This window comes from Mirounga leonina, unplaced genomic scaffold (assembly GCF_011800145.1).
Source record: "Mirounga leonina isolate KUSES-001 unplaced genomic scaffold, KU_Mleo_1.0 Mir_125, whole genome shotgun sequence".
NCBI lineage: Eukaryota > Metazoa > Chordata > Mammalia > Carnivora > Phocidae > Mirounga > Mirounga leonina.
Window position 1 is genome coordinate 13,819,238 of NW_023270305.1, and position 25,392 is coordinate 13,844,629.

At 49.5% G+C, this 25,392-nt stretch overlaps 1 protein-coding gene across 3 annotated transcripts in view; it reads right to left on the minus strand.

Moving 5' to 3' along the window:
• The window catches only part of OTOF (otoferlin), a 92,993-nt gene that overhangs the window by 56,217 nt on the left and 11,384 nt on the right, over positions 1-25,392 (minus strand). For all 3 annotated transcript variants that reach the window (XM_035000455.1, XM_035000453.1, XM_035000454.1), the window contains exons 2-3: positions 21,473-21,531; positions 4,752-4,840 (exon numbers count right to left, since the gene is read on the minus strand). In XM_035000455.1, the coding sequence (XP_034856346.1) occupies positions 4,752-4,840; positions 21,473-21,531 (148 nt within the window). The remainder of the gene's footprint in view (positions 1-4,751; positions 4,841-21,472; positions 21,532-25,392) is intronic.

The window sequence follows — 25,392 nt, forward strand, 5'->3', positions numbered from 1 at the left end:
AGCTTCCAACGTGCGGTCCCCGAACTCCCAGAGATGTGCACCATCTGCTCTTGGGAGCGGGTAAGAGCCAGCTCCAGGTCACCCCTGGCCCCACCCGCCGCCCCAGAGTCTGATGCAGCAGGCAGGACGGCCCTGAGAATAGGTGTTTCTGACAAGTTTCCAGGTAACACTGATGATGCTGGCCGGGGAGCACACTTCGAGAATCCCTGTCCACTACTTCCCTTTGCCAACGGGCCCTTTGAGTCCTAGTAGGACCCACTGAGCACCCGTGGAGTGGGGGCACTCGGGCCATCTTTCCTGGACACTGCCCCTTGCACAGCAGGGCAAGGATCAGCAGAGATGCTGCAATGTGACAAGAGACCCCCAGGGAGCAGGATGGAGCCATTCCCCCCGCCAGTGCTCACTGAGGTAAGTCTCAGACCTTAGACTTGGGGGCCCCAGAGGAAGGCTTGCCCAGCATTTTGTTAAGCAAGAGTCCCTTCAGCATCCTCCCTGACTCCTACTCTCCACCCCCTGCTAGACACTCTGTGACGGGCAACTCAGTACTCCACAGGGGCTCTCGCTGCTTTAGCCACACTTACTCTGTGGTCCGCCTCCTGGCAAATTCCCCACCCCGCACGCCCTGGTCTGAGCCTTGTCCACACGCAGACTAAATGCCATCCTCTGGGTGGGTCAGCACGGATGAGCTGCCTGGGAGGATGGGCGCCCGGGGTGACCAGGCAGGGTGGGCTCATGAGCCCTGGGACAGCAGGGTCCTTTCTCTGGAAAGTGGAGGTGTGAGGCCGTTCATCCTCTGGGAAGGAACACTGGCCTGGGGGTCAGAAGGTCTGAGTTGAAGACCAGCTCTGCCCTGCCCTTGCTGTGTGATCCTGGGCAAGGACCGTTGCTGGGCCTGTTTCCCCAAGTTAGGTGAAGGAGCTGGAACCTGACTCTCTGTCCTCTGTGGCTTCCCTCATGTGGCCCATTGAAGTTACCCATCACAAAAAGGGCAGCCCCTACGGGGCCCACAGCCACCCAGGAGGCTGGGCTGGCCCCCACAGAGTGGCCAGGTGGGCTGGGCAGGGCAGCAGGGAGGGGGCCTCAGGCATGGATGGGCCCAGAGACGGACCACAACACAGCGGCAACCAGGCACCAGGACCTGTCAATGATTCATGGCTTTCCCCTGGTAGCCCATGTCAAGTGCCCAGGGCCTGGCCAGGCCTCCACTGCTCTCCTGGCTCCTGAATTATTCAGAAGTCCCAGGAGACTGGAGCTTGTAGCAGACTGTTCCCCATCAATGGTTCTGCACAGGGAAAGGGGAACACACAAGGTCCTCTGGATCTGATACCTTGTCCTCACAGGAGGTTCCTGAAGGAGGACCTCGTTCAAGGCAGGCTGGGCAGACTTGGGGTCTCCTGGTGACTGATCAGGAATTGCTCCCCACTGGCAGCCCCTACCACCACTGGGGAAGGGGCCAGTTCCCAAGCCACCCTCTGCTACTAGAACAAGTCTCTTTCTCTGAGATGGGGGTAATGAGATCAGGCCCATAAACTATTTCTCATACCAGCTTCCTTTACCTCAGTTTTCCCAAATGCATCAATCATGTGACTTGGCTCTCACCTCGGAGTGCCCTGAACTTTTCAGAGAAGAAGGATCATTTGGATTTCTGCTTCCAGACCCTTCCACCCCACACACCCTCTGACTCCTGACCCCATGGGGCATTTATTCATTCACTCATTCCACAGAGTAATCAGGGGCCTGCTAGGGGCCAGGCACTGTCCCCAGTGGCAGAAGTGGCTTTGCTGGCTGCTAAGCCCAGTTCAAACCCCAGAGGCCCCCCTCATCTCAGCTGCCTCATGAGAAGGAGCCCAGGGCCTCCAGGGTGGGGAGACCTGAGCCCCACTGACTCCAAGCACCCTGCCCTCCCACTCCAACCCCCAAGCTGGCCTGTGTCAGGATGGGCCTTGTGTTCTTTATGGGATGGCCACTCCTTTTCCAAGAAAATGAGAGGACCCTTTCCCATCAGGCCAGACCTCTCCTGGAGGGGTTTCCTGCCTCCTCTTGGGTGGAGAAGGGAGGGTGGAGAGAGAGTAAGAAGGGGACAATTAGGTTAGGAACTCCCCTGCTCTGTCTCTCGCTTGTTGGCATTTCAGAACAACTAACTGAAGCCTAAAGTTTCAGTGTATTCACTGGGATGGTATTCAATTCCCAATTTAACAAATACTTCTGATTTGTTTATAGCAAGAGTTTTTATGTTTCCGAGGGTTTCCAGCATTTCAGTGACTGTCTAGCGCCTTTCACTGTAAAGAACGTACTAATTTCAATCATGTCAGTGTTGTCCACAATCATTGCTCACATGCCCTGGTTTTCTGGGAAGTCCAGGATTAGGAATGGGAGAAGGAAGACAGGCATCCTAGCCCCAGCCCTGCCGCTGTCCAGTGGCCTCAGTCACCTCTCTGAGACTCAGCTTCCCCATCTGTGCAGTGAAGGTTGCACTGGCTAGGCTCTGAGGCTCCTGGAAGCTCTGACAGCATGTGGTCCCTGCTGGGGTGCCTGGATGCCTCTCCTGACCCTCAGCTTCCAATTCTTCCTTTCCACACCCACTTCGGTCTGTGTCCCTTCTGCTCCTGTTTTTCTTATCCTTACAGGTCACCCGATCTCTCACCCTAGGGAAGAAGGTTTTGCTTCATCTTGGGGGCACCTGGTAGGGTGTCCCACTAACCTCTCTTGTGGATACTATAGTAGCTGCCTGAATGTTGTGATACCCCAAGAGGCCAAAGGGTGGCCCCTCTGTCCTGAACATCTTCCCCTGTGGCCCTGCCAGCAGGCCTAAAATGCCCACACCCCATGCTCAGCTGAGATGTTGTGGGTTCTCAATAAAAACCACAGAATCCTTGAAGCCTGTGTGGTTCAGCCCAATTCAAAAATCCCCATACAGAAATCCCTTTCACAACATTGTGGTCCACTCCCTACTCAGCCTCTCCCCATGATGGGGACCTCACTACTTCCTAACAACTCATTGGTTGGAGAGTTCTGGTTATCTTTCAGCTGTCTGCTATCTCCCAGCAATGCAGCCTGGTCCTGGTCCTGCGCCTGGGCACACATCTCTCTTTCCTCTTCCAAATGGCATAAAACCTTCTTGGGGGAAAGGCATGGTGACTTAATCTCTCATTTCAGTACCTTCCGTGACTAGCACAGTGTCTGCCTGGTAGAGAATATTTGCTCTGTGAATGTTTGATGAGTGGTTGGATGGATGGATGGATGGATGGATGGATGGATGGATGGATGGATAGATGGATGAATGGAAAGATTAATGGAAGGAAGGACAGAAGGATGGACGGAAGGAAGGAAGGAAGGAAGGATGGATGGATGGATGGATGGATGGATGGATGGATGGAAAGATGAATGGATGGAAGGATAGATGGAAGGATGGATAGATGGATGGAAAGATGAAGGGATGGGAGGATGGAAGGATGGATGGATGGAAAAAATGAATGGATGGAAGGATGGATGGATGGAAGGATAGATATATGGATGGATGGACATGTCCTCTGTGATTTTCTCCTTGAGGCTCTCATCCTCTTGTCAGACTTAAGGTCTCTTCTCCTGGCACCCCAAGGAGCTGCCTACTGGTATTCTCTTCAACCAGCATGAGGAGAGTGGAACCTCATCCTTCACCTCTCCTGCTCTGATTGTTCTACTTCTATTAATATGAGCTGGGATTAAGTCAGGTTTCTTTTGTTTGTAGTCCTGTTGAGTAATACTGCACTGTTGAGTAATATTGCACTCTCATCCAGTAATATCCCCATGCTTTTCTGGACATGTTGCTATTCAGCCATGACCCCCTCTAGCTGGTATAAAAGCAGTTGGTTTTGAATCTCCAAATGAGACTTTACATTTATTATATTTAGCCACCATTCCAGACTGTTCAAATCATCCTGAATTCTGTTTGTTGCCCGAGAGATGGATGGGAACTACTTTTACTGAATGCTTAGTAGTGACAGTGCTCATGTGGTAGGTGTGCTTCATTGAAGAATGTAAGCCCCATGAGGGTAGGCACTTGCTATCCTCAGCACCTAGTTCAGTGCCTGACACACAGTAGGCACTTAGTAAACATTTGGAAGAATGAATGAGTGAACGAATGAATGAATATCTATCTCATTTAATTCTCACAGCTTCCTTTGAGGTAAATACCTACACTTTCTACAGGTGAGTACTTTGAACTCAGAGAGATTATGTAACCATCTCAGGGTCACACAGTAGATGACTGAGCTTGAAATCTGAGATCAGGCTTTTCTGATTCCCAAACCACTGCACCCAACTGCCTCAGAGCTTCTCAGTCTTCCCAGGTGTGGCAAGTTTGCCCTCAAGGCTACAGATGGTCTATTGGAGTACATTATCAGCCATTCTGTTAATTCCTCTGCTGGGCAACTGTCACCCAGGATGGTATAAAGCGGGAGACTTAAAGAAGGGGATAGGAAGCTGAGATGGGGCTGGGGACAGAAGGAGTGAATGGGAGAGTAGGGTGTTCTTGGCTGACAATGTTTGGGAGGGCTGAGGGACTCTAAGGACACTTGATCTTAGCCAAAAGGCCGAGAAGCGATGAGGGACTCTAAGGACAATATGAGAGAGCAAGGAGGGGGTTCTTCAACAGTCAGTCCAGAGTAGGCTGGGGGTGTGAGTCCCCTTTTAAGCCCAAAAGACAGGGTAGCCCAAGGAGGAGGGCAGGCCCCCAGTCCCTTCAGGCCCCACCTCTCCCACCCCACACTTACTTGTTGCTGAAGACTTTGCTATAGTTGAAGATCTGAATCTCAAGTATCTCATTGCTGTCGATGCTGCTGGCCACTGGCCACCGGAAGGTCTAGGGAGAGAGAGACAGCTGTGGCCTTAGATGGAAATGAAAGGGTATGACGAGTAGGAGGCAGATCCCTGGTAAGGTGGCCCTCCACATGGACCCAGTGCCCCACAGGGATAAAGTTCACACCTAGAATCTCATATAATTCCAAGCACCCCCTTGTAACATGGATATTGTGACCCATTCCTCTTTCAAAGATGGCACTCAGAGAGGTCCAGTGACCTACCCAAGGTCATATGGTGAGTGCAAGAACCTAGGGCTAACCAGGACTTCTGAGTCTCAGACCAATTCCTGGGGTGCACTCAAGAGTGGGTGGTGCAGCCAGGATGGAGTGGGCTCCAGGGTAACAGCAAGGATTGTGGGCATGGGCTTGGTTTTTGCTGTGTGCTGAGAGGAACTGTAAGCTTCCAGCTCTCTCCTGACAGAAGCATTTTGGCTGGTCCAAGCTCTGCCTTGAGTGGGAGGTCCTGAGCCCCCCATTCAGGTCAAATCACTCCTCACACTGGCAATGTTAACTTTGGGAACAGACTTTAGCTGTTTAGTGTTATTAGGGTCAGTCCCACAGAGGACGGGCGGCCTGTTTCCAGCACGCTGTTTCTAAATTTACCCTCACCATTTCTATCTTGGTTTCATTATTTTTTTTTTAAGATTTTATTTATTTATTTATCAGAGAGAGAAAGAGAACGAGCAGGGGGAGGAGCAGAGGGAGAAGCAGGCTCCCCGCTGAGCAAGGAGCCCGACGCGGGACTCGATCCCAGGACCCTGAGATCATGACCTGATTTTGGCTTCATTATTAAATTGATAATCATGATGAGCAGGAAGTTGAGTGGGATTTTTCCTGATGCCCTAGAAATGTCAAGGAGGGCCCAAAATAGAGGCTAGAGGTGCTAAGTACCCCATTCTCTAAAGAGAGCTGCCAACAGGCAGAACCAGGTGCCTGCCTCAGGGCTTCCTCAAAGGCCTGCTACCCCCAACCACCACCCCAGCGCTCCTTCTTCCTGGGGTGTAAAGAAGACTGGGGAAGGGAAAGATGGCAACAGTAATATCCTAGGCCCAGCGTTTTTGTGGCCCCTTCCTAGGACAATTGCTCAGAGAGGTTGAGGCACCTGTAGGAAGGGGAGCCTAACATGCAAGTTCCCAATAACATCTGCCAGGGCAGTGGACTGACTGGTCCGTCCCCCAAGCCTCTAGGGAGACCCGCGGGCCACCTTGGGCAAGGCGGTGGCCATAACTAGTTTGACATGCCACCGCTAGGTGTGTCAAGTATGTGGTTTCTGCTCTGTGGGGCCGAGGGGGTGCTGTGAAGGGGAGCCAGGCTCAGCAAGCCTGCTGACCTTCCACCCAAGCCTGCCCTCCAGGGGAGGGGTCCTCAGCTTGGGTGAGGCTGCGGGGCTATGCCCCCAGCGGCAGGAGCTGAGGTGGGGTGGAGTCAGGAGTCCTAGGTTGGGAATCTGTATGGTGTGGTGAGGCCCTCTCAGGTTCCCCACAGGACCCACCCGCACGGCGCTCTCTGAGACAGCTAGCGTTTGCAGGCCGGCCGTGCTGACAGCTTCCAGAGCTGGTTGGAGCTTGCCAGAGAAGCTGTCACACCACAAGGAGGGGCTACACCCATGGCAGTGCCCCCAGAATCAGACCATGTCCCCAACCCTGGGCTGGAGCAGCTAGAGGATCCTGAGGGCCAGAGCAGGTGTCCTTGTCCCACTCCGTGTCTGGAGCCACAAGGCTGACAGAAACGAGAAGACCAGACCCAGGCTCAAAGGAGATGCTGGACTGGAACAGCAAGCCTTCCTGGACTGGACTTGAAGATTACCAGAAAGCTCTGAGGTCTGCTCACGATGCCGCTAAGAGATGGTATCGACGGGGATTTTGACAGAACAGCTGGAAGGCAGTGACTTCTAAATTTGTTTCATTTTTATACCCCTTCCAATCCAGGCTGCTCAGTAGGCTAGAAATAAACAATAACGATAATAATCTGAATAATGGCTGCCATTTGTAGAGAACTTTTCATTATGCAGGGGGCTGAGTGGTTTAGATGCACTATTTAGCCTCTATTCCAACCCAAGAGGCTGCTCCCGTGTTCTCTGTTTCATACACAGGGAAGCCAGGCCACACAGAAGGAACATGATTCAGAGAACTTTGTTGTTGGTGGCCGAGCAGGCCCTGGGGATCCTCTGAGAGCTGGCCCTGCAAGCCATTCTAAAGCTTCCTTCTCCCATACTGGGGGCCCAGGGGTTTGGGGGGCGCCAAACCAGCTTGGCAGGTCACTGCACAGTGTGGGCAGGGCCTGTCTCAGGAAAAAGGCCTCCTGTTATTCTCTTCAGTCCCGGGGAGGATTCAGCTGGAGTGGGCAGGTGAGAGAGGAAGAAGCAGTGGACGGAGAAGGGGTGGAGGCCGGGGAGGGAGAGGGTTCTGAGTGGGGCCTGGGGAGGACTTTGGAGGCCGTGGACCTGCCAGAAGGGCAGGATGAGCAGGCAGCCCACCCTGGCCTGCAGGCCTCATTAAGTGGCTTTTGCTCCTGCTGTAAGATCTCCAGCTGCATGCCTCCAGCTCTGCCGAGTGTGTGGTTTTCTTAATGAAGTTGCTTTTAATTGAGCTGCAGGGAAATAAGCTAGCTCGTGAAGGCCCAACTCACCAGCCACAGTGCCGAAGGGAGAGGCCTGGGGAGCCTCTGAGATTTCGAGATTTCCGTTTCTGTGGGATGAAGGGGGTGGGTGTTTGCTCCACCTGAGGGTGTGCGGGTGGGGTCTTGACTTTGGAAGGAGAGGACGATTAGGAGATAAAGGAGGTCACTGTGGCAGTGGCGCCATGACAGGAAGGGGTGCTGAGCAGTGACATTAATGAACTGAACACAAAGGATCAGCAGAACTCATTTAGAGAAAAGGGACCCAGAGAAGGAACCTGCTTGGGACTTCTGCCTGCTCGCCACCAGGCACTGACTTGCCTAGTGATTGGGGTGCAGTTTACTGGGCCCGGGGGAGGGGGTTCGTGACAGGAATACGGAGCTGGTCGCCATGGGCCGATGCACCGAACAGAGCGTAGGGGGGTCTGGGTGGGCTGCCTGCACAGGAGACTCCGCAGGAAAGGCCTGGATGGACAGCGTGGGGGGGGGGGGGGCTTTCGGGAATATACCACATTCAGTGTTTCCGGGAAGGAGCCCCAGGACGAGGGGACAGGAGGAGCAGATGCTCCAGCGTCGCTGGGGTGGGGGGTCAGTGACTGAGGACGCCAGGGACGAAGGCGGTCCCAGGGGCTTTGGTGGGCGAAGAGGAGGCTAGTCCCGAGGGAGTCCTCCAGCTCGCGCCTCTGACTCCCCTCCTTGCTCACTCCCGTCCCTCACTTCTCTACCTCCCATGCCCCCCTCCCCTTCTCTGTTCTCTTCTGCTGGCTGCCCTGCTTTCTGCTCCTCACCACCTCCATTCCGACCTTTATCAGTTTCGCTCCGGATCTCGGTCTCTGTCCCTCTCTCAGTGGTCCTCCATCCTGCCCTCACCCTAGAATCCCTTCCAGAAGCTTTTAACACGCCCTCGGCCCAGGCTGCATTTGAGACCGATTCCACGGCGTCTCTAGGGGTCCGGGAGTGGGCTGGGGAGCGGCCAGGGGCCTGCGCGCGCGCCTGCATCCGGGTCTGAGGGCAGGCCCCTCCCACGGAAGTCAGGCCCCTCCCACGGAAGTCAGGCGCCAGCTTCCTCTCCCTCCCGCACCTGCCTCGACGAGGAACACGCAGGGCTTTGCAACGCGGCACCGCGAAGCGCCTGCCGGACCCAGAGTCCCCCGGCTGTGGCCCGTGCAGCATTTCCAGCCCCACCTGGGCCGCTGCCGCCTTCCCGCCCGCAGCGAATACCTCCTGACTCTGGGAACAGCGGTGAGCAGGACACGCAAGGACCCCTCTCGTCGACTTCTGAAGGACACACCCTCTGTCACTTCTCTTAGCTCCTCTGACAGCTAAGAGGTCCCGCCCTGGCTCTGCCACGATCTAGCTTAGGGACTGCAGGCCACTCCTGCCACGGTGCCTCGGCTCCCTCGTGGATGAAGTGAGGGTGACCATACCTCCCTCCCGGGGCTGTGGAAAGAACCGAATGAGATCACACAGGTGGATTTTGTAAGCGACACAACACTGCAGAAATTAGAGGCATGACTTATTTTGTTTTGTTTTGCTTTTCCTTGTGGGGACTTTCTACCAGACTGTCGGGGGCTGACCCTCACCCCTCCCTGGCCCTCCACCGCCTCTCCCTCTCCCTCCATCACTCTCTGACCACCTCTTCTGCCTTGGTCTGTTGATGTCCCATTTCTCTTTTACCAGAAAAAGTGTTATTTCTCATTGTCTTCTCACTTTTTGCTGTTACTTCCTTTCCACCAGTTGGGTTGATGTGTACTGATGTGTATGGAGTGCAGCAGGACCACAGGGGAGGTGTGGGGGCTGTGGAGCTCCCGGGCCTGTGCATGCCCTCTCAGAACCCGGAGAGCACACCTGGGTAGAATTCGGTACTTCTCAGAGTGCTTTTCGCTAATAACCGAGGCTCACTGCAACATGGCCAAGATGTGCTTCTTTTGTCCATGGGGAGGTGGAGGGTGTGAGAGGTGTTGCGGGACACATAGCTGGTTGGGGGTGGAGGCAGGATTGGAACTCAAGTCTCCTGATATTTAGCTCGGGGCTTGAGCTCCCACACTGCACCCTGTCCTGAGGCCAGGGAGATTAGCTGAGGCTGAATCTCAGAGGGGGTCTGCAGCTCTGACCATCCTTCTAGATTGACAGCAACAAAAACGTTTATTTATTGAGTGCTGACCATGTGCTGGGCATTGGCGCCACACTTTACACATACTGTATAATTTAATCCCCATTTTGCAGATGAGAGAACTGAGGCTCAGAGCGGATTTGACCAAAGTAATTCAGCTAGTAAGTGGTCATATAGCTTAGTGGTTGAGATAAGAGCCAGGCCCTCTCAGAAGTGAATGACTAGGTACAGAAGTCGAAGCTACCGTGCTGGAGAGAGTGCGTGGAGAGAGATCCTGGAGAACACGAGGCCACAGGGAGACCCAAGGTGCTCCAGACAACAGTCAGCACCAACTGCCCTCCCAGCTGGATGCAGAAGAACTGCCCAGCTGAGCCCAGCCAACCCACAGAATCACGAGAAACCCTAAAATGTGGAGAATGGGGTGGTTCGTTCTGCAGCACCAGATGACTGTGACTTTATCCATGCCGTCTCTCTAAGAGTCAGACTCAGGTCAGGGAGGCTGACATCAGTGGCAGAGCTGGGCTCCATGCCCCAGGCCCTGCCTCTCCACACACCAGTTGGTGGTGGAGGCAGCCTCAAGCATGGCTCCCTCTCCCTCTGTTGCCCCAAGAACTCCAGGGATAGCTTGACCGTTGCTCTCAGAGCAGCTCAGAGCAGGAGCAGAGTGGACAGGCCCGGTCTTGTCTTCTTCATGGAGGTCTCCCTACACCTGGCATGGGACCTGGCACACAGTAGACAATAAATGGGCCTCAAATGGCTGCCTGGGCTGCAGGTGGGTGAGCTCAGGTGGGCTAGTTCACCTCTCCACACCTCAGCTTACTCTTCTGTAAAGTGAGGGTGACAGTCACAGTACGGGTTCTTGGGGTGATTGAGAGGCTGATGAAGCACAGAACTTGGCACAGAACCAGTCCAGGGTAAGAGGGTGACCAGCATGGCGGCTTATCATAGTGAGTCTTAGATTGTTAGTTCCAGGAGCCAGGGCAAGGCCTGGCATTCTTGGGGATGGCACTGTAGGGACTGCAGGAGGCTTCTGGGAACAAAGGGCCTTTCTCCAGCCTGAGACAGCACCAGCATGATTCCCTTCCCGTGGCCACAACAGCTGAAAGTTGTGCCTTCTATTTCTGAGGTGCCCTGAACATTGGTGGCCCAGAGACTGGGCCAAGGGAATCCACACAGCATTTAAGATTCCACGCCATGTCAGCCTCCAAACACTCTGGGGGGCTCAGATAGTAGCTAAGCCAAACACTGCCACTCAAGATGTCACCAGCCAGCAAGCCCCATTCAAGGGCAAATGTTTTCTGAGCACCTTCTGTGTTTGCTAAGCACCTCCTTGTGCCAGGCTTTGTACATGGCACTGTGGGCAGTACAGAATGCAGGGGTGTTTCCTAGTTCTACGGGAGCTCCTGGATAGTTCTGGAGACACACACAGACCTGAAATTGCTGCCCATGATAGGAACATTGACAGAAGTAAGGTGGCAAGTGTTAGGCGCAGGAGGAGGAAAGGATGACCTTTCTTGGGAGGAGGAGGCCTCAGGATCCCTGGGAATGTAGAGCCGTGACCTAGATTGCCAGCTCACGGCTTGGCCTTGACCTGGCAGGTGCTGGCCAGGGTGGTAGAGTTCTGCATCCTATCAGCTCCAGAGATCTAGGACCCATGGAAAGGTTTCTCTGATGCGGGCTGAGGAATGACCTGGATTATCCTGAACTTCAAGTCACTCACTAGGTCGGAAACCATCCTAAATCAGCAAGATGATGAACTTAAAGAGACAGTCCTCCAGATTTGGGGCGGCGGAAATTGGAATGTGCTGCACAGCTTTAGAATGCAATGGAAAGAGAGTGTCTTGGGAATTTAAAGACCCAAGACTCAAGTTGGGTTCATTCTTTCACTTGGCACTATTCCTTGTGCCCTGTGCTGGGTGCCAGGCCATTGATGAACCAGACAGGTAGATTCCTGGCCCCACGGAACTCATAGCCCATGACTTCCAGGTACAAGTGATGTGGGCAGGAATCTGTCCCTGTCCACCCCACCCCCAGGCTGATGACGTCTCCCTCCTCTGAGTCCAAAAGACCCATGGTCCATCTTTGTCTGTACCGGGTCCATCTCCCCACTGGACTGAGCCCCTTGAGGGCAGGTTCACTTTGCAAATGACCATAGGCTCTGGGATCAGATAGACTTGGGTTCAAATCCTGATTGTGGTGACTTATCACCTGGAATGATACTAACCCAGTGAGTTATAATGCTTGTGTGAAGCTCTCAGCCCATCCTGCCACACACTAGGTGCTCAGGATATAGCAGCTACTCTTCTTCTTATTCCTACAAGTACTGTTGCTGCTGTGGCCTCTCCTGTGGAGTCTGGTCCATGTAGGCCTGGCTTAGAGCCAAATCAAACTGGCTTGGGGTGGGCTCAGTGTGACCACTCTCATTCCCCCAGAGCAGCGTTCTCTGCTAGCTGCTGGCCTGGCACAAAGTCTGTCTCCCCTTCCCCCCACCCCACCCCGCTCCCTCCCTCCTCCAGAGCTGTAGGTTAAATGCAGGGTCTCAGGTTCCAGCCTCAGGGAAAGGAGACACCACATCCAGGTTCTGTTTCCACCCATTGTTGTCTGAAGAATTGTCTTTCTTCCAAGGCCACCTCCTCCCCACTCAGGTTCCTTGGCCCAGCCCACAGCAGCCCCTCTCACCCTTGTCTGGGCAGAGAAGGGAGAGACATTTGCTATCTTGTCTTTTATTTCATTTTTCAGCCATGCATCTGTCTTGCAAGGCAGGCAGAACAGGGAGTATCTCCCCATTTTACAAAAGGGGAATCTGAGGTCCCGAGAGGTTGAGTGGCCACAGAGTTTGTTAATACTTCAGTGAGGCCTGTAGACCAGTTCTCACGACTCCCAGGCCGATGTGCTTTGTACCTCACTGAGCTGATTTTCGAAGGTTCTGGGCACAGTAAACGTGAGAAAAGAGACTTTAAAAAGCCAAGAGGCCTTCAGAAGTTTTGCGAGGGACCAATGAGATCCTTTCCCCAGCTTGTTCTAGAACTACAGACAGGCTGTTTCTTTCAGGGACCAGCAAGGAAGTTTAGGACTTGTCCACCCCAGTCTGGAGAGACTTGTTTAAGCATGTGGGCAGTTCCGGGCTCTCTTTGGGGGCCGAGCTGACCCAGGCCCCTGGGCCCTCCGTGAGCAGGGGGTGGAGGGCTGCCTCCCCCGCTTGGTGGGAGTGCAGTGCTGACCAGTGGCAGCCAGACTGCTGGCCACTTCTCAGAGGGAGGAATGGTGGCAGGGGGCATGGAAAGACCCCCAAACAAGGCCTTGCGAGGGTGTTGGGGGTCAGGCCCAGGAGTAGCTTCCTACTGCTGCATCCAGAGTGGGTTTCTAATCTAATCTAAGCATGGACTTAGAGCCCTGGCTTTGCTACTTACAGCCCTTGGGATGGATACATACTCTCTGAGCCTAAGCTTCATCATCTGTAGGTTGCTGTGGAGATTGGACAGAAGAGGATTGCTCAGGAAGCAGTGCTGCTTCTGGAAGCTGCTGCCATGATTGTCAGATGGGGCTTCCCCGGGGAAGTGATGGGCAAGTCCCTGCAGTGTGGGAGGGCCTGAGCTTTGCAAGTCATTTAGCATCCTTGGCCCCCATTCCATGAAGTGCCAGTGGGTTCCCCGCTGTGACAACCAGAAACTTCCCCAGGTGAGGACCACTTCTCCCCATCTTGAGACTACTCTCTGACTCTGGCCATGTGCTTTTGCTTATTACTCCCCGACATCTGCCCACTCCCCACTCTCTCACCATGGAACCAGAGGCTCCCCTGTGCCCAAGTTCCTACATGGATCCTCATGAGCTGTTGAGCCTGCTTCCCCCTCTGGGGTATCCTAGCCTGGCACACAGGAAGTACTCAAAATTTGCCCCGTGTTGTGCTTGGGGCCAGCAGGGACTGACTCTCCACTTGCCCCGTGTTGGGCAGCATCGGGAAGAGGAAGGACATGGTGATTAACTTTGAATGTCATGTATACCTGTGGCTCAGGTGTCCCGAGGAGCAGTTAATGGAAAGGGGCGGCTGTGCCCTTGGGAGAGGCATCAGGTTGCTCACCGGCTGAGGCCTGGGCAGACAAGTCCTCTGGGAGACTTGATGATAAAGAAGGAGTCAGATGCTCTGCCTGGATGACTGGGGGCAGAGGCCCCGGGAGGCAGGACTGTGAGAGACTGAGCCAGGCTCCTATGTCTCCATTCAACCAACCCCTCCTCTCGGGGCCCTGACTGATGGAGTGGGGAGGGGAAGGAAGCATAGGTTGCATAGTGGGGCAAGCCCAAGGCCAAGATGCTGGCAGAGTAGGCAGCCATGGTTCCACTGTCACCACCACTCTTCATTTTGTTCATCATTTGACAAAGAGACCTCATACCTATCATCAGTCCCATTTGACAGATGGGTAACAGAGGCTTAGAAACAAAGTCACATAGCCAGGAAGGGAGATGTCTAGAACAGAACTGTCCTTGTGGAGGGGACAGCCTGCCAGCTGTAATGGTCAATGGTTACTCTTGAGCGCAGGAGAGAAGGTCAAGGCCTTGCTTCCCTGTGCCTGCAGCTATGGGCCTACAGACACAGCCACACTATGTGAGATGGGCCCAATGTGAGGAGGAGACAGGGGTTCTGGGTGGCCTCTCAGCCTGGTGGCTGCTCAGCTAAATACCAGCTTCAAAGGAAACAGTCTGCCATGAGGCCCTTCCCAGCCCAGCTGAGCCAAAGATTAGAAACAAACCTCAAGAAAGAAGGGGTAAGCTATTCTGGGGGTGGGGGGTCAAAGCAGAACTCCTGTTTCATGCCAGGATGGTAACTTAGGACTGCTGGTTCTCACCCCAAAATCAATCCTGGAGAAACTCTAGAAGCAGGAAGGAAATATGGATTCTAGGAAGTAACAAACAAACAGACAAACAACTGTGAGAAACGAGAGACCAAAGCCTCTTTGAGCTGATCTGGGTCGGGAGGGGGGATGGAGGCTACCCAGGGGAGGCCAGGGAGCAGACTCGTCAGTGGGACAACGGGTGGGAAGAAATCTTCATCAGTTCTGCTTTTACTGATCCCTGGTCTTACCTTGGGGTGATCGTTGCCTTCTCCTTTACTGATAAAATGGTGACAACAGCCCTACTGGGATGAGGATTGACAAAAATAGGTGTTCATGGACCACCTGTCAGTGCAACCTCAAAACTAGTTGGTTAAAAATCTAGCCTGCGGGCGCCTGGGTGGCTCAGTTGGTTAAGCGACTGCCTTCGGCTCAGGTCATGATCCTGGAGTCCCGGGATCGAGTCCCGCATCGGGCTCCCTGCTTGGCAGGGAGTCTACTTCTCTCTCTGACCCTCCTCCCTCTCATGCTCTCTGTCTCTCATTCTCTCTCTCTCTCAAATAAATAAATAAAATCTTAAAAAAAAAAAAGAATGCAAACATTTAGGGGCGCCTGGGTGGCTCAGTCGGTTAAGCGGCTGCCTTCAGCTCAGGTCATGATCCCAGGGTCCTGGGATCGAGTCCCGCATCGGGCTCCCTGCTCTGCGGGGAGCCTGCTTCTCCCTCTCCATCTGCCTGCTTCTTTGCCTACTTGTGCTCTCTATCTCTCTGTCAAATAAATAAGTAAAATCTTAAAAAAAAAAAAAAATCTAGCCTGCTTTCTGTCCACCGTGTTTCTCCTTAAGGCTTAGAGATGAGACCTTGCCTGTTTCTGTGGTGACTAGCCGCCCCCCCCAACAGTGCTCACGCCTGCCCTTCAACCCCCAGGGCCTGACCGAGCTGGCCTCTGATGCTTCACCAGTACCGGACAGCAGATAGCGTAGCTGATACCAGGAGCACTTGAACTGGGCGAAGTAAACAAACACTTGGAGAGACATTTCTTATAAAGGCAAGACAACACACTGAACAGTATATACCAATGGGGGCAGGATCATTAGGACAAATGGACCATAAAGACATTTATTAGCAATATAAAACAAGAACAAGGAATCTTAAGAAAAAAAGAACAAATTAGTAAATTGGGAGATCATTTTGAAGAACTCCCTCAGAAAACAGCAGGAAAGGACTGATAGATGAAAAAATATAAAAGCAAAGAAATGGCAGCTAAAGGTAGAAGTAGCAGCATTTGATAACATGGGGCTCAGAGAAGAGAACAATATAAAAACTAAATGGAAGGAATATTTGAAAAAAATAATGGAGAGAGAATATTCTATAATATATGAAAGATGAAAAGCCTCGGATTTGAAAAGAGCTCACAAAATAGAGCAAAACAGGAGAGATAAGAGACCCCACAGTTAGACACATTATCATAAAATTTGAGGCTATCAAAGAAAAAGGGATTATGCTTTTTTTCCCCAGGGAGGAAGAAAAGATCCCACGCAAAGGTACAAGAACCAGACGGCCATCAGACTTCTCAATAGCAACAGGCACTGATATTTTGAAGTAAAGGAAAGAACTTTGAGCCTCGAAATTTATATCTAGTGAAAGTCTCACTCAAATTTGAAGAAATAAAAAACTGTTCTCAGATTTATAAAGCTTTAGAAGGTTGGCTACACAAAGTCTTAGATTGAAACTTCTTTTAGAGGAAGTACTCAAATAAGAAGAAAAAAACAATGCCAAGAGATAAGAAAAGTAAAGGTGATCAGATATCTTGGTGAAAACCATTGTTGTCCTCGAAAAGAAAAAGAAGGCTAGGACAAATAGAAGAAAAGGAGAACACACATTCATAAGAACCTAGAACGAAAATTGTATAACCTAGATGGTGTGGGCTGAGGTAGGGAAAATCAAAGTGGACTAGGAGAGTATTACAATACTTGTCATGATAGGGGAACTATAATTACTGATTTGTTTCCCAGCTATCAACAGGGATACCTAAACGTGACCAAGAAAGGGTGACTACCTTGGAAACAAAAATAGAATGTATAACTTTCACCTAATGAAAGAAAATCTCACCTATCCCATGGAAAGCTGGAAAGGAGAAAAGAAAACAAATGAAAAGGACAGGAAATGGAAAATATAAAATAAGGTGGTAGTAGAAATAAAAAGCAAAACAGCAATTACAATAGATGTAAATAGATAAAACTAATCAAAGCACAGAGACTCTCATGCTGGGAGAGAAAATTTAATCTAAGAATACATGCCCTAGGGATGCCTGGGTGGCTCAGTCGGTTAAACATCTGCCTTCAGCACAGGTCATGATCCCAGGGTCCTGGGATCAAGTCCTGCATTGGGCTCCTTGCTCAGTGGGGAGCCTGCTTCTCCCTCTGCCTGCCTCTTCCCCTGCTTGTGCTCTCTCTCTGTCTCTCTCTCTCCCTGACAAATAAAAAAAAAAAGTCTTAAAAAAAAAAAAAAAGAATGCATGCCCTAAAAAGACACACTTGAATTTAAAGGCACAGAAATATTGAAAATGGAAACATGAAAAAAGATATACCAAGAAAATAAAAGAATGGAAAGAGATATAGCAGGCAAATGAGCCAAAATTAGCTGAGATTGTAATCTTAACATCTGGCAAATTAGAAAGTAATGCAAAAAATGTCATAAGAGACAAAGAAGGATATTAAGTTCCAGGAAAAGGAAAAATAGACAAGAAGATATAGCCGTCATGAACATAGAGAACTTACTAGTAATACAGTCTCAAAACACATCAAGCAACAACTGACAGCTACAGGGAGAAACATGTAAATCAACAATTGTAGAAGGAGATTTTATTGCAATCATTTTTGAAACTGATAGATCTAGCAGAGAAAAATAAGCAGAAAAGGTGAAGAACTGAATAGTATAACTAAGAAGCCTGAAGTTATATCGCACTCTATAGAGAACCCTCCACTGAACACATTCCTTTTAGGTAGAGGGAGCATTTATGACCATGAATAGAGGCCATAATCGAGGTCTCAATAAATTCTGAAGGATCAGAGTCATACAGACTGTGCTCTTTGATCATAATGCAAGAAAACTAGAAATGAAAAAAAATAAGGAGCTAACATGTCATATACATTTGGAAACTAAATAACATTATTATATAACTCAGGTTTAAAAGAAAATTATAAAGGAATATAAAAAATATTTTATATTTTTTGAAGATAATTGAAGATTAAATAAAATTTGAAGATAATTTGAAGATATCTGAAGATAATGAAAATACTACATATAAACTTTTGTAGGATGCAGTTAATATAGAGCAAAATTTATATCTTTAAATACATTTATCAAGAAATAAGAAAAGTTAAAAATAACAGACTTAGCACTCAATTCAGGAAGTTAGGAAAGAGCCACAGAGCAAAATAAAATAAACAGGGAGAAGGGAAATAATTAAGAAAAAGGCAGAAATCAGTGAAATGGTGAACAACAGAAGAGATTAATGAAGCCAAAAGCTGGTTCTTTACAAAGATTAATAAGATAAACAGATCTTTAGCAAGACCAGAAAAATAGAACGAAGGTAAAAATAAATGCAGTATGGAATAAAAAAGGGGAAATAACTATAGGCACAAAAAAACACTTTAAAACACTTTTAAAACTTTACAATCAAATAGGTGCTAATAAATTTGAAAACCTAGATGAAATGTAAAAATGCCTAGAAAAATATAGAAATCCAAAACTGGTGCAAGAAGACACAGAGAAATTGAAAAGGGGGTTGAAGAGGCCCCTTCCAAAACCATCCAGACTTAGAGGCCATTACATGTGGTTCTTCCAAAAGGTCAAGGAAGAGCAAATCTCTATTTTATGCATGTTGTTCCAGAAAATTTTATGCATTATCAAATGATGAAAATTGTACAAATGTAGCTGCAAAAATGCTGCATAAAAATATTTGCCAGTTGAATATAACAGTGTATTAAAAGTAATACATTATGGAATATGCTAAAGGAGCAAAGTTATGATTGTCTTAATAGATGCAGAAGAAACTTTAAAGTTCAACAACCTTTTATAATAAAAACTCTTAGCAAAAAATTTAGACAAGGTTAAATAGTAAGATCCTATTACAGCAAGTATATATGATGACAAAACTTTAGATGCACTTATTCCTTTTAATACTGGCGACACAGAAAGGATGCCCACTAATCACCATTACTGTCTAACAGAACTAGGGATTGTGGTCAATGCTCTATGGAGAGACAAAGAAGTAAGGGGATAGGACTGAAAGGAAGAGATAAAACCTCTTTTTGTAGATGACATGATCACCTACATAAGAAAGAGAACAGACTATGAAAACAAGTAAGAGACCTCATCAAGTTTGTCAGATAAAAGGGGGACTTCTAAAGGAAGAGAAAGCATTTCTCTAGGTCGGCAATAATCAACTATAAAATGTAGTAAAAGTAAGACACCATTCATGATAACACTAAAACCAGAAAGCATCCAGGAAATAATCAAGATTGGGGCACCTGGGTGGCACTCTTGGATTTGGCTCAGATCCTGATTTTATGGGTTGTGAGATTGAGCTCCTTGCTCAGTGGGAGTCTGCTTGGATATACTCTCTCTCTGCCCCTCCTCCACCCCCCCTAAAATAAATAAATAAATCTTGTTTTAAAAAGAAGGCAAATAATCAAGATCATATAACTTCCATGCAGTAAACTTAAAAATGCTAGTAAAGGATGGTGGATAATTTGAGTAGATGATTTAATTTTATAAAAAATTGACATCTTCCTCAATTTTTAAATCCAATGGAACTTAATCAAAATTCCAGTTGGTTTTTGGAAGGACTTGATAAGCTTATTTAAAAATTATCTGGAGGGCGCCTGGGTGGCTCAGTTGGTTAAGCGACTGCCTTCAGCTCAGGTCATGATCCTGGAGTCCCGGGATCGAGTCCCGCATCAGGCTCCCTGCTCGGCAGGGAGTCTGCTTCGTCCTCTGACCCTATCCCCTCTCATGTGTTCTCTCTCTCTCATTCTCTCTCTCTCAAATAAATAAATAAAATCTTTAAAAAAAATTATCTGGGAGAATAGAGGTCCACAAACAGTTCACCCTTTAAAAAGAAGAGTAAACAGAGGGAATTTGCCTCATCAGATACTAAGACATACAAAAATGCCATATTAATGAGTACAGTGTGGTAAAGTTCAAGAACAGACAAACAGATTAAAGGGATAGAATAGAAGGCTAAGACACAGACCCTAAATGGAGACAAGATGATTGATTGTTTAGCAAATTGATGTTAAAAAAAAGTGGTTTCTTATATGGAGAAAAATAAGACTGTACCCCTCTCTAAAACCACATACAAGGTAAAAAAATTACAATTATAAATCAGAAAATGTAGAGAAATACACCTGTAACCTAGAAGAGTATAAAGACGTCTTCAGCAAAATTTGAAAACACACCAAGATTAAGGACTTCTAGTCAGCGAGGGGACAAAGGTAATAGATGGCAGACTGACAGAAATTTCAATCTCTAAATCCAACAAGGGGTTGATATCTCAGACATATAAAAAGCTACTGCAAATCAATAAGAAAAAGACAGCTACACCCATAGGGAAAAAGGGCAAAGAATATGAACAGGCAATTTACAAAAGAGGAAACTTTAAATGTATTATTAAAAGGACAATGAGGCACCACTGTTAGACCTCAGAAAGCTGAATACCAGTAGGTGTAGATAAGGAGTGGGAATCAGGGATCCTCATGCATTGCTGGTAGAAGTGTAGACCACGGCAGTGCTGAGTAAGCTTAAGCATATCAATATCTTGTGAGCCAGCAATTTCAGGTCCTGGGGTATATTCCAGAGAAATGTTCACAGAAGTCCAAAGGGGACATGCATAAGGATATTCGTTGCCTTTCTGATGGTTGGAGGTGGTTAGAGGCAAGCTGGAGTTTCCTCTCTGGAGGAGTAAGTAGGTAAAGGATGTGCAGGATGACCAACTCATCCTAGTTAGACCAGGATTTTTCCCATTTTATCACTTCCGGTTTGTGTCCCAGGAGCCCCCTCGGTCCCAGACAAACCAGGATGGCTGAACACCCTCATACGTGTTGGACGTTCCATAGAGTACAGTGCGGCAGGGAGAAGCAACAGATTCACCTAGCAACATGGATGGAACTTAAACATCTTGCTCAGTGAAGTAAAGTAAAATATGTAACACAAAGCCATTTAAGGAAACACAAGTTACATACTCACAAGACAGCCGCACAAATTTTATAAGAACACACAGGAGGGCGCGTGGGTGGCTCAGTTGGTTAAGCGACTGCCTTCAGCTCAGGTCATGATCCTGGAGTCCCTGGATCGAGTCCCATATCGGGCTCCCTGCTCGGCAGGGAGTCTGCTTCTCCCTCTGACCCTCCCCCCTCTCATGTGCTCTCTCTCTCTCATTCTCTCTGTCTCAAATAAATAAATAAAATCTTTAAAAAAAAAAAAAAGAACACACAGGAAACCAAAAGATGCACATTAAACACATCAGAATGGTTGTAGAGCGAGAGAAGAAATATGGGGGTAACGGAGAATGACACATATACTACACCCGCAAACACACATCCGAATAAGGGCAGGGTTGTGGGAACGCCGAGATAAGGTGCCATTAACAGGGGTAAATGACTTACTTGACCCTCCGAGCCCGAGGTTCAAAAGGAAAATAGCTTTTTGGGGAGACACAGTGGGAGGGGTACCCCGATAGCTCTTAGAGAGACAAGCCTGACATCTCAATGAGACTGGCTTTGTTGGAAGCCCAGGTGGGCTTAGCCTGAGCCCTCCGCGTGCCCAGGGAACTGGGGAGGGAAGCCCCTCTGAGTGCAGCTGGGCCCTCATCCGGGGGCTCACTTTTAGGCCTCCAACACCTGCGGGCCCTTTCTCTGGAGAATAAAAGTCCCCCAGAGGGCAGAAAGCCATGGGCTGCGCCCACACTGCCCTTCTGTGGGTCAGTCACTCTGCACTGGACTCTCCTGTGCAAAGGCCCCCGAGAGGGGTCCAGGTGGAGGGGCCGGGGCTTGAGAGGCCCCCAGGGTGTCCTACCTCGTCGAAGTCAGCCACATCCTCACAGTTCTCCAGCACCCGGGAGTAGAAGGCTTGCCCTGGGTGGGGAAAGAGGACAAGAAGCTGGGGTCAGACCTTTCCACCTGGCAGTCGCCACGACAGCATTTGGATTCACATAGCACTTGTTATCAGCCAGGGGCCCCGAGTCGTGTGCTGAGCTCTCCAGGCTGAGGCAAGTGCCTGCACTGTCGTATCTGCCCCCCTCGGGAGCCCTGTGATGCAGGCAATTCAAAGGCCACCAGCTCCACCTTACAAATGGGGACACTAAAGTAAGAAGGGACAGGCTGGTCAGAGGTAGACAGGAGAGGGGAACCCCAGACTCTTTTCTCCACCTTGTTGCTCTCCCGGTGGCTTTCTTGGCCTCCCTTTGCCGTCTCCTCAGCTCTGCTGGCTTCCCCTGGCCTGTGGCTGCCCTGAGCAGAAGCCTGGTCCCCCAGGGCGGCAGGCCCCCCTCTGTGACTATGTCTGCAGCCAGGCCCAGGAGCTCCTGCCCAAGCCAGGCCCACCCCAGACCCTTTTCCCCCCAAAAGCCAAGGGCATCCCCCCCTTCATTTTTCTGCCAGCCTTGGAGAGGAAAGCCTCGGGTGCTTTCTCCCACATGTCATCCCCTCCTCCCCCCACTATCGAGTGTGATATGGACACATGTTTTCCGAGACCCCACCACCCCACATCTATACACCACCTGCCGCACAAGCCAAGCTGCCAGTTCTTCGAGCCCATCCAGTGAGGACAGGCCCCGTTGCTGGAAGAACCATAACCAGGAGGGATGGAGGGCAGGGTTGGGGGGCATGGGCGGGCAGTGTGTGGGATGCATGGGCCAGCTCAGTTTACTTCGCGAAACATTCACTGGAGTCTACAATGTGCCAGGTTACCTCCTGGAGCCTCAGGATAAAGGGATGGATATGATGCACAGGATCCCTGCCCGCAGGGAGCTGATGATCTAGTAGGGACTGGAACAAGTTGCCCATTTGATACCATATAATCCATACCCCAAGATATGATTTTGTGTGAGATAGAGACGTGGTACAGAGAAGGAAGGATAAATGTTGGTTTTGAGGGGATTTTTTTTTGTTTTTTAGCGTGTGGGGGGAGGGTGCATGTGGGAAGGACTTGTAATTTCTATGAGGAAAAAACCCAGAGATAAGGTGCATTAAAAAGAAATTATTTAGGATCAATTTATTTTCATCTCTCAATTGTATGCCAAAGGGAAAAAAAAAGTTAGCATGTTTAATAGGATCCTGTATATGACTCCCCCACCCCCAACACCAAACCGAACTCTTCTATCTATGAATAGACGAAGATCTCAAACCATTAGAAATGGTTGCCTCTGGCTAGGGGGAATACGAAAAGGTTGAAAGCAGCATACTTTGGCCTTTGACTATATACACTTAAGTTTGATATTTTCTCCATGCCCATGTTTTACTTTTGTCACTGAAAGAAAAATGCTTTGAAATCCCCACCAACCTCAACCAGTGGTCCATGTCATTGGAGGACTATCTCAAGGATGAATTCAGCCCCATTCCGAGGCTGAGTTGGGGTTGTCACTGATGGGCAATTTGGGGACCCAGGAGAGGACTTGGCAGCGGAGAGGGCCTGGGAGGGGCACCAGGCAGGGGTTGGAGTGAGCCCCCTCTGACCCCGCACTGTGATAGGGCTTGATTTCCTGGGAGCCACTTCTGTCCCCTGGACTTGGTTCCCTCGCTCACATAATCAGAGGGGTTGGTACAGAGATCTCCAGGGCCTGCCTGGTCTTTAGAACTTGGGAGAAAGTATGTAGCTAATCCCTGACAAGGAGGAGGCCAGGGATTTGCTGTCAGAGGCAGGTGGAGGTCTGTGGAAGTGTGTGTGTGTGTGTGTGTGTGTGTGTGTGTGTTTGGAGGATGGGCATGGTGGAAGAGGGGCTGCATCTCAGATAATGAGGAAGAAGCTATAAAGCAGAAGCTATATACACAGGAAATAGATGTGAAGGAGACAGATGGGAAGCAGACTCTTTAGCACTAGCCAGGGACAAAACAAAACAGAAAAATCAGAAAGAAAAATCTCATCCACAAACCCCAGGGCAGCCAGGGGAGGACAGGGAAGCACGAGAGATGGTGCCTGAGCTGCTTATAATTTTCCCCACAGGTAACACACAATATAAATTGGGAATCAGGTGAGCATATGTGTGCACTGGGGTTTCCCCAAGGACCTGCCGCTCTGAATCATCAAAGCCCTCTTCATCTTCGCAGATGGTAATGAGTCAGGATATGGTTGTGTTCAAGGATTTCCCAGAGTGAAAACCAAGTAGCCCAGCCAGGGTGGAGGCAGGGAGGGACCGTCCGACATGGTGCAGGAAGCCACAGAGGTTCAAACCCGTCCCCACTTGCGGATTTCTTACAGCCTTGTTAGAGAGGACATAAAATACAGTGAAAGCAGAATTTATACATCGGGGCTCTGTTCCGAAGTGCAGTAAGACCTCATTGCCTCAGGCTCTGGGGATTTAAATGTGGTGAATATTGTCAAAAGGATGAGCTAAATTTTACCTCTAGATATTAAAAAAAAAAAAAAAAGATTTGCTAAACCAAATCAGATCAATTGTACAGAAGCAGAATGTCTCTAAGCATTTTTGAAAAGCCGAATTTTAGGTGGATTTGTACAAACAGTGGCGGGGATCATTCTGGTGGTCCTTTGTATTCCTTAGGACTGAGCCAGGGGACCTCTGGCATCCCTTCCAAGTTATCAATGAGGATTCCTAACCTCGTCTCTCCTTTCAAGTTCATTTCCACTTACTATCTCCACTCAATACCGGCCATGTTGACATTTCAACTCCATTTTAAATGGCTTTCAGACAAAACCATTTAAAATCCCAATATCCAGGGCGCCTGGGTGGCTCAGATGGTTAAGCGACTGCCTTCAGCTCAGGTCATGATCCTGGAGTCCTGGGATCGAGTCCCACATCGGGCTCCCTGCTCGGCAGGGAGTCTGCTTCTCCCTCTGACCCTCCTCCCTCTCATGCTCTCTGTCTCTCATTCTCTCTGTCTGAAATAAATAAATAAAATCTTAAAAAAAAAATAAAATCCCAATATCCAATCACCTTTCTTGCCATGGAGAAGATTGAGAATGAGGCTCGAGAGGAAGAAAATAGCCTGTTCCTTGCAGCGGGGAGGCTTTGTGGATAGAGTGAGCAGGAGATCAGATGGGGAAAATTGAACAGCACCCCCTTCCTTCGGAGGCAGCTGCTTGTAGGAGAGCCAAGCTGTTGGGTTTGGAATAAACTCCTCCCTGAGTCAATAAATGAAGTTTGGATAGCACTCTGAGCTCACAACTCTAAGAAGTGCCATGACATTTGATACACCCAGATTGAGGGACTCAAGAGTCCAAAGTTTCACAGAAGTATCTGGTATGTCATTTGCCATTTAAAATATCCCTCCTGCAGCTACCCTCCTAGATGAAGGTGAGCTCAATTCTTGCCTCATTTGCAGGATGGAGTGCTAGTCTTTCACGTGATGTGACTTAAGGGTACAAAGTGCCCCGTCTGCACCAAACAGCTCCCTCTTCCAGACAGTTGACCTTGTTAGAGTCAGACCTTGAGAAAAGGCAGGTATGTAGGGACTGGGTTGTTAGCTGGTATGCATCCATTCACTCCCACATGCAAGGGGGTCTTCTGCTCCTGCTGTGTCGCACGGCCATTCGGCCCTGGAGGAGGGGAAGGGGGTTATACAAAGACATTTTGTCGTGGGATGCTGACCGAAGACGCTTATTACAATCCAGAAGGGGGATAGGTCAGACATGTAAAAGGTTACTATACAAGGCAAAATTTGATCATTGGCATGCAACAGAGTGTGAATAAAATGAGCACACAGGACAAGGAGAAATGACCTCAGCTTAGCAGATCAAGGAAGACACGGTAGAGGCATGGG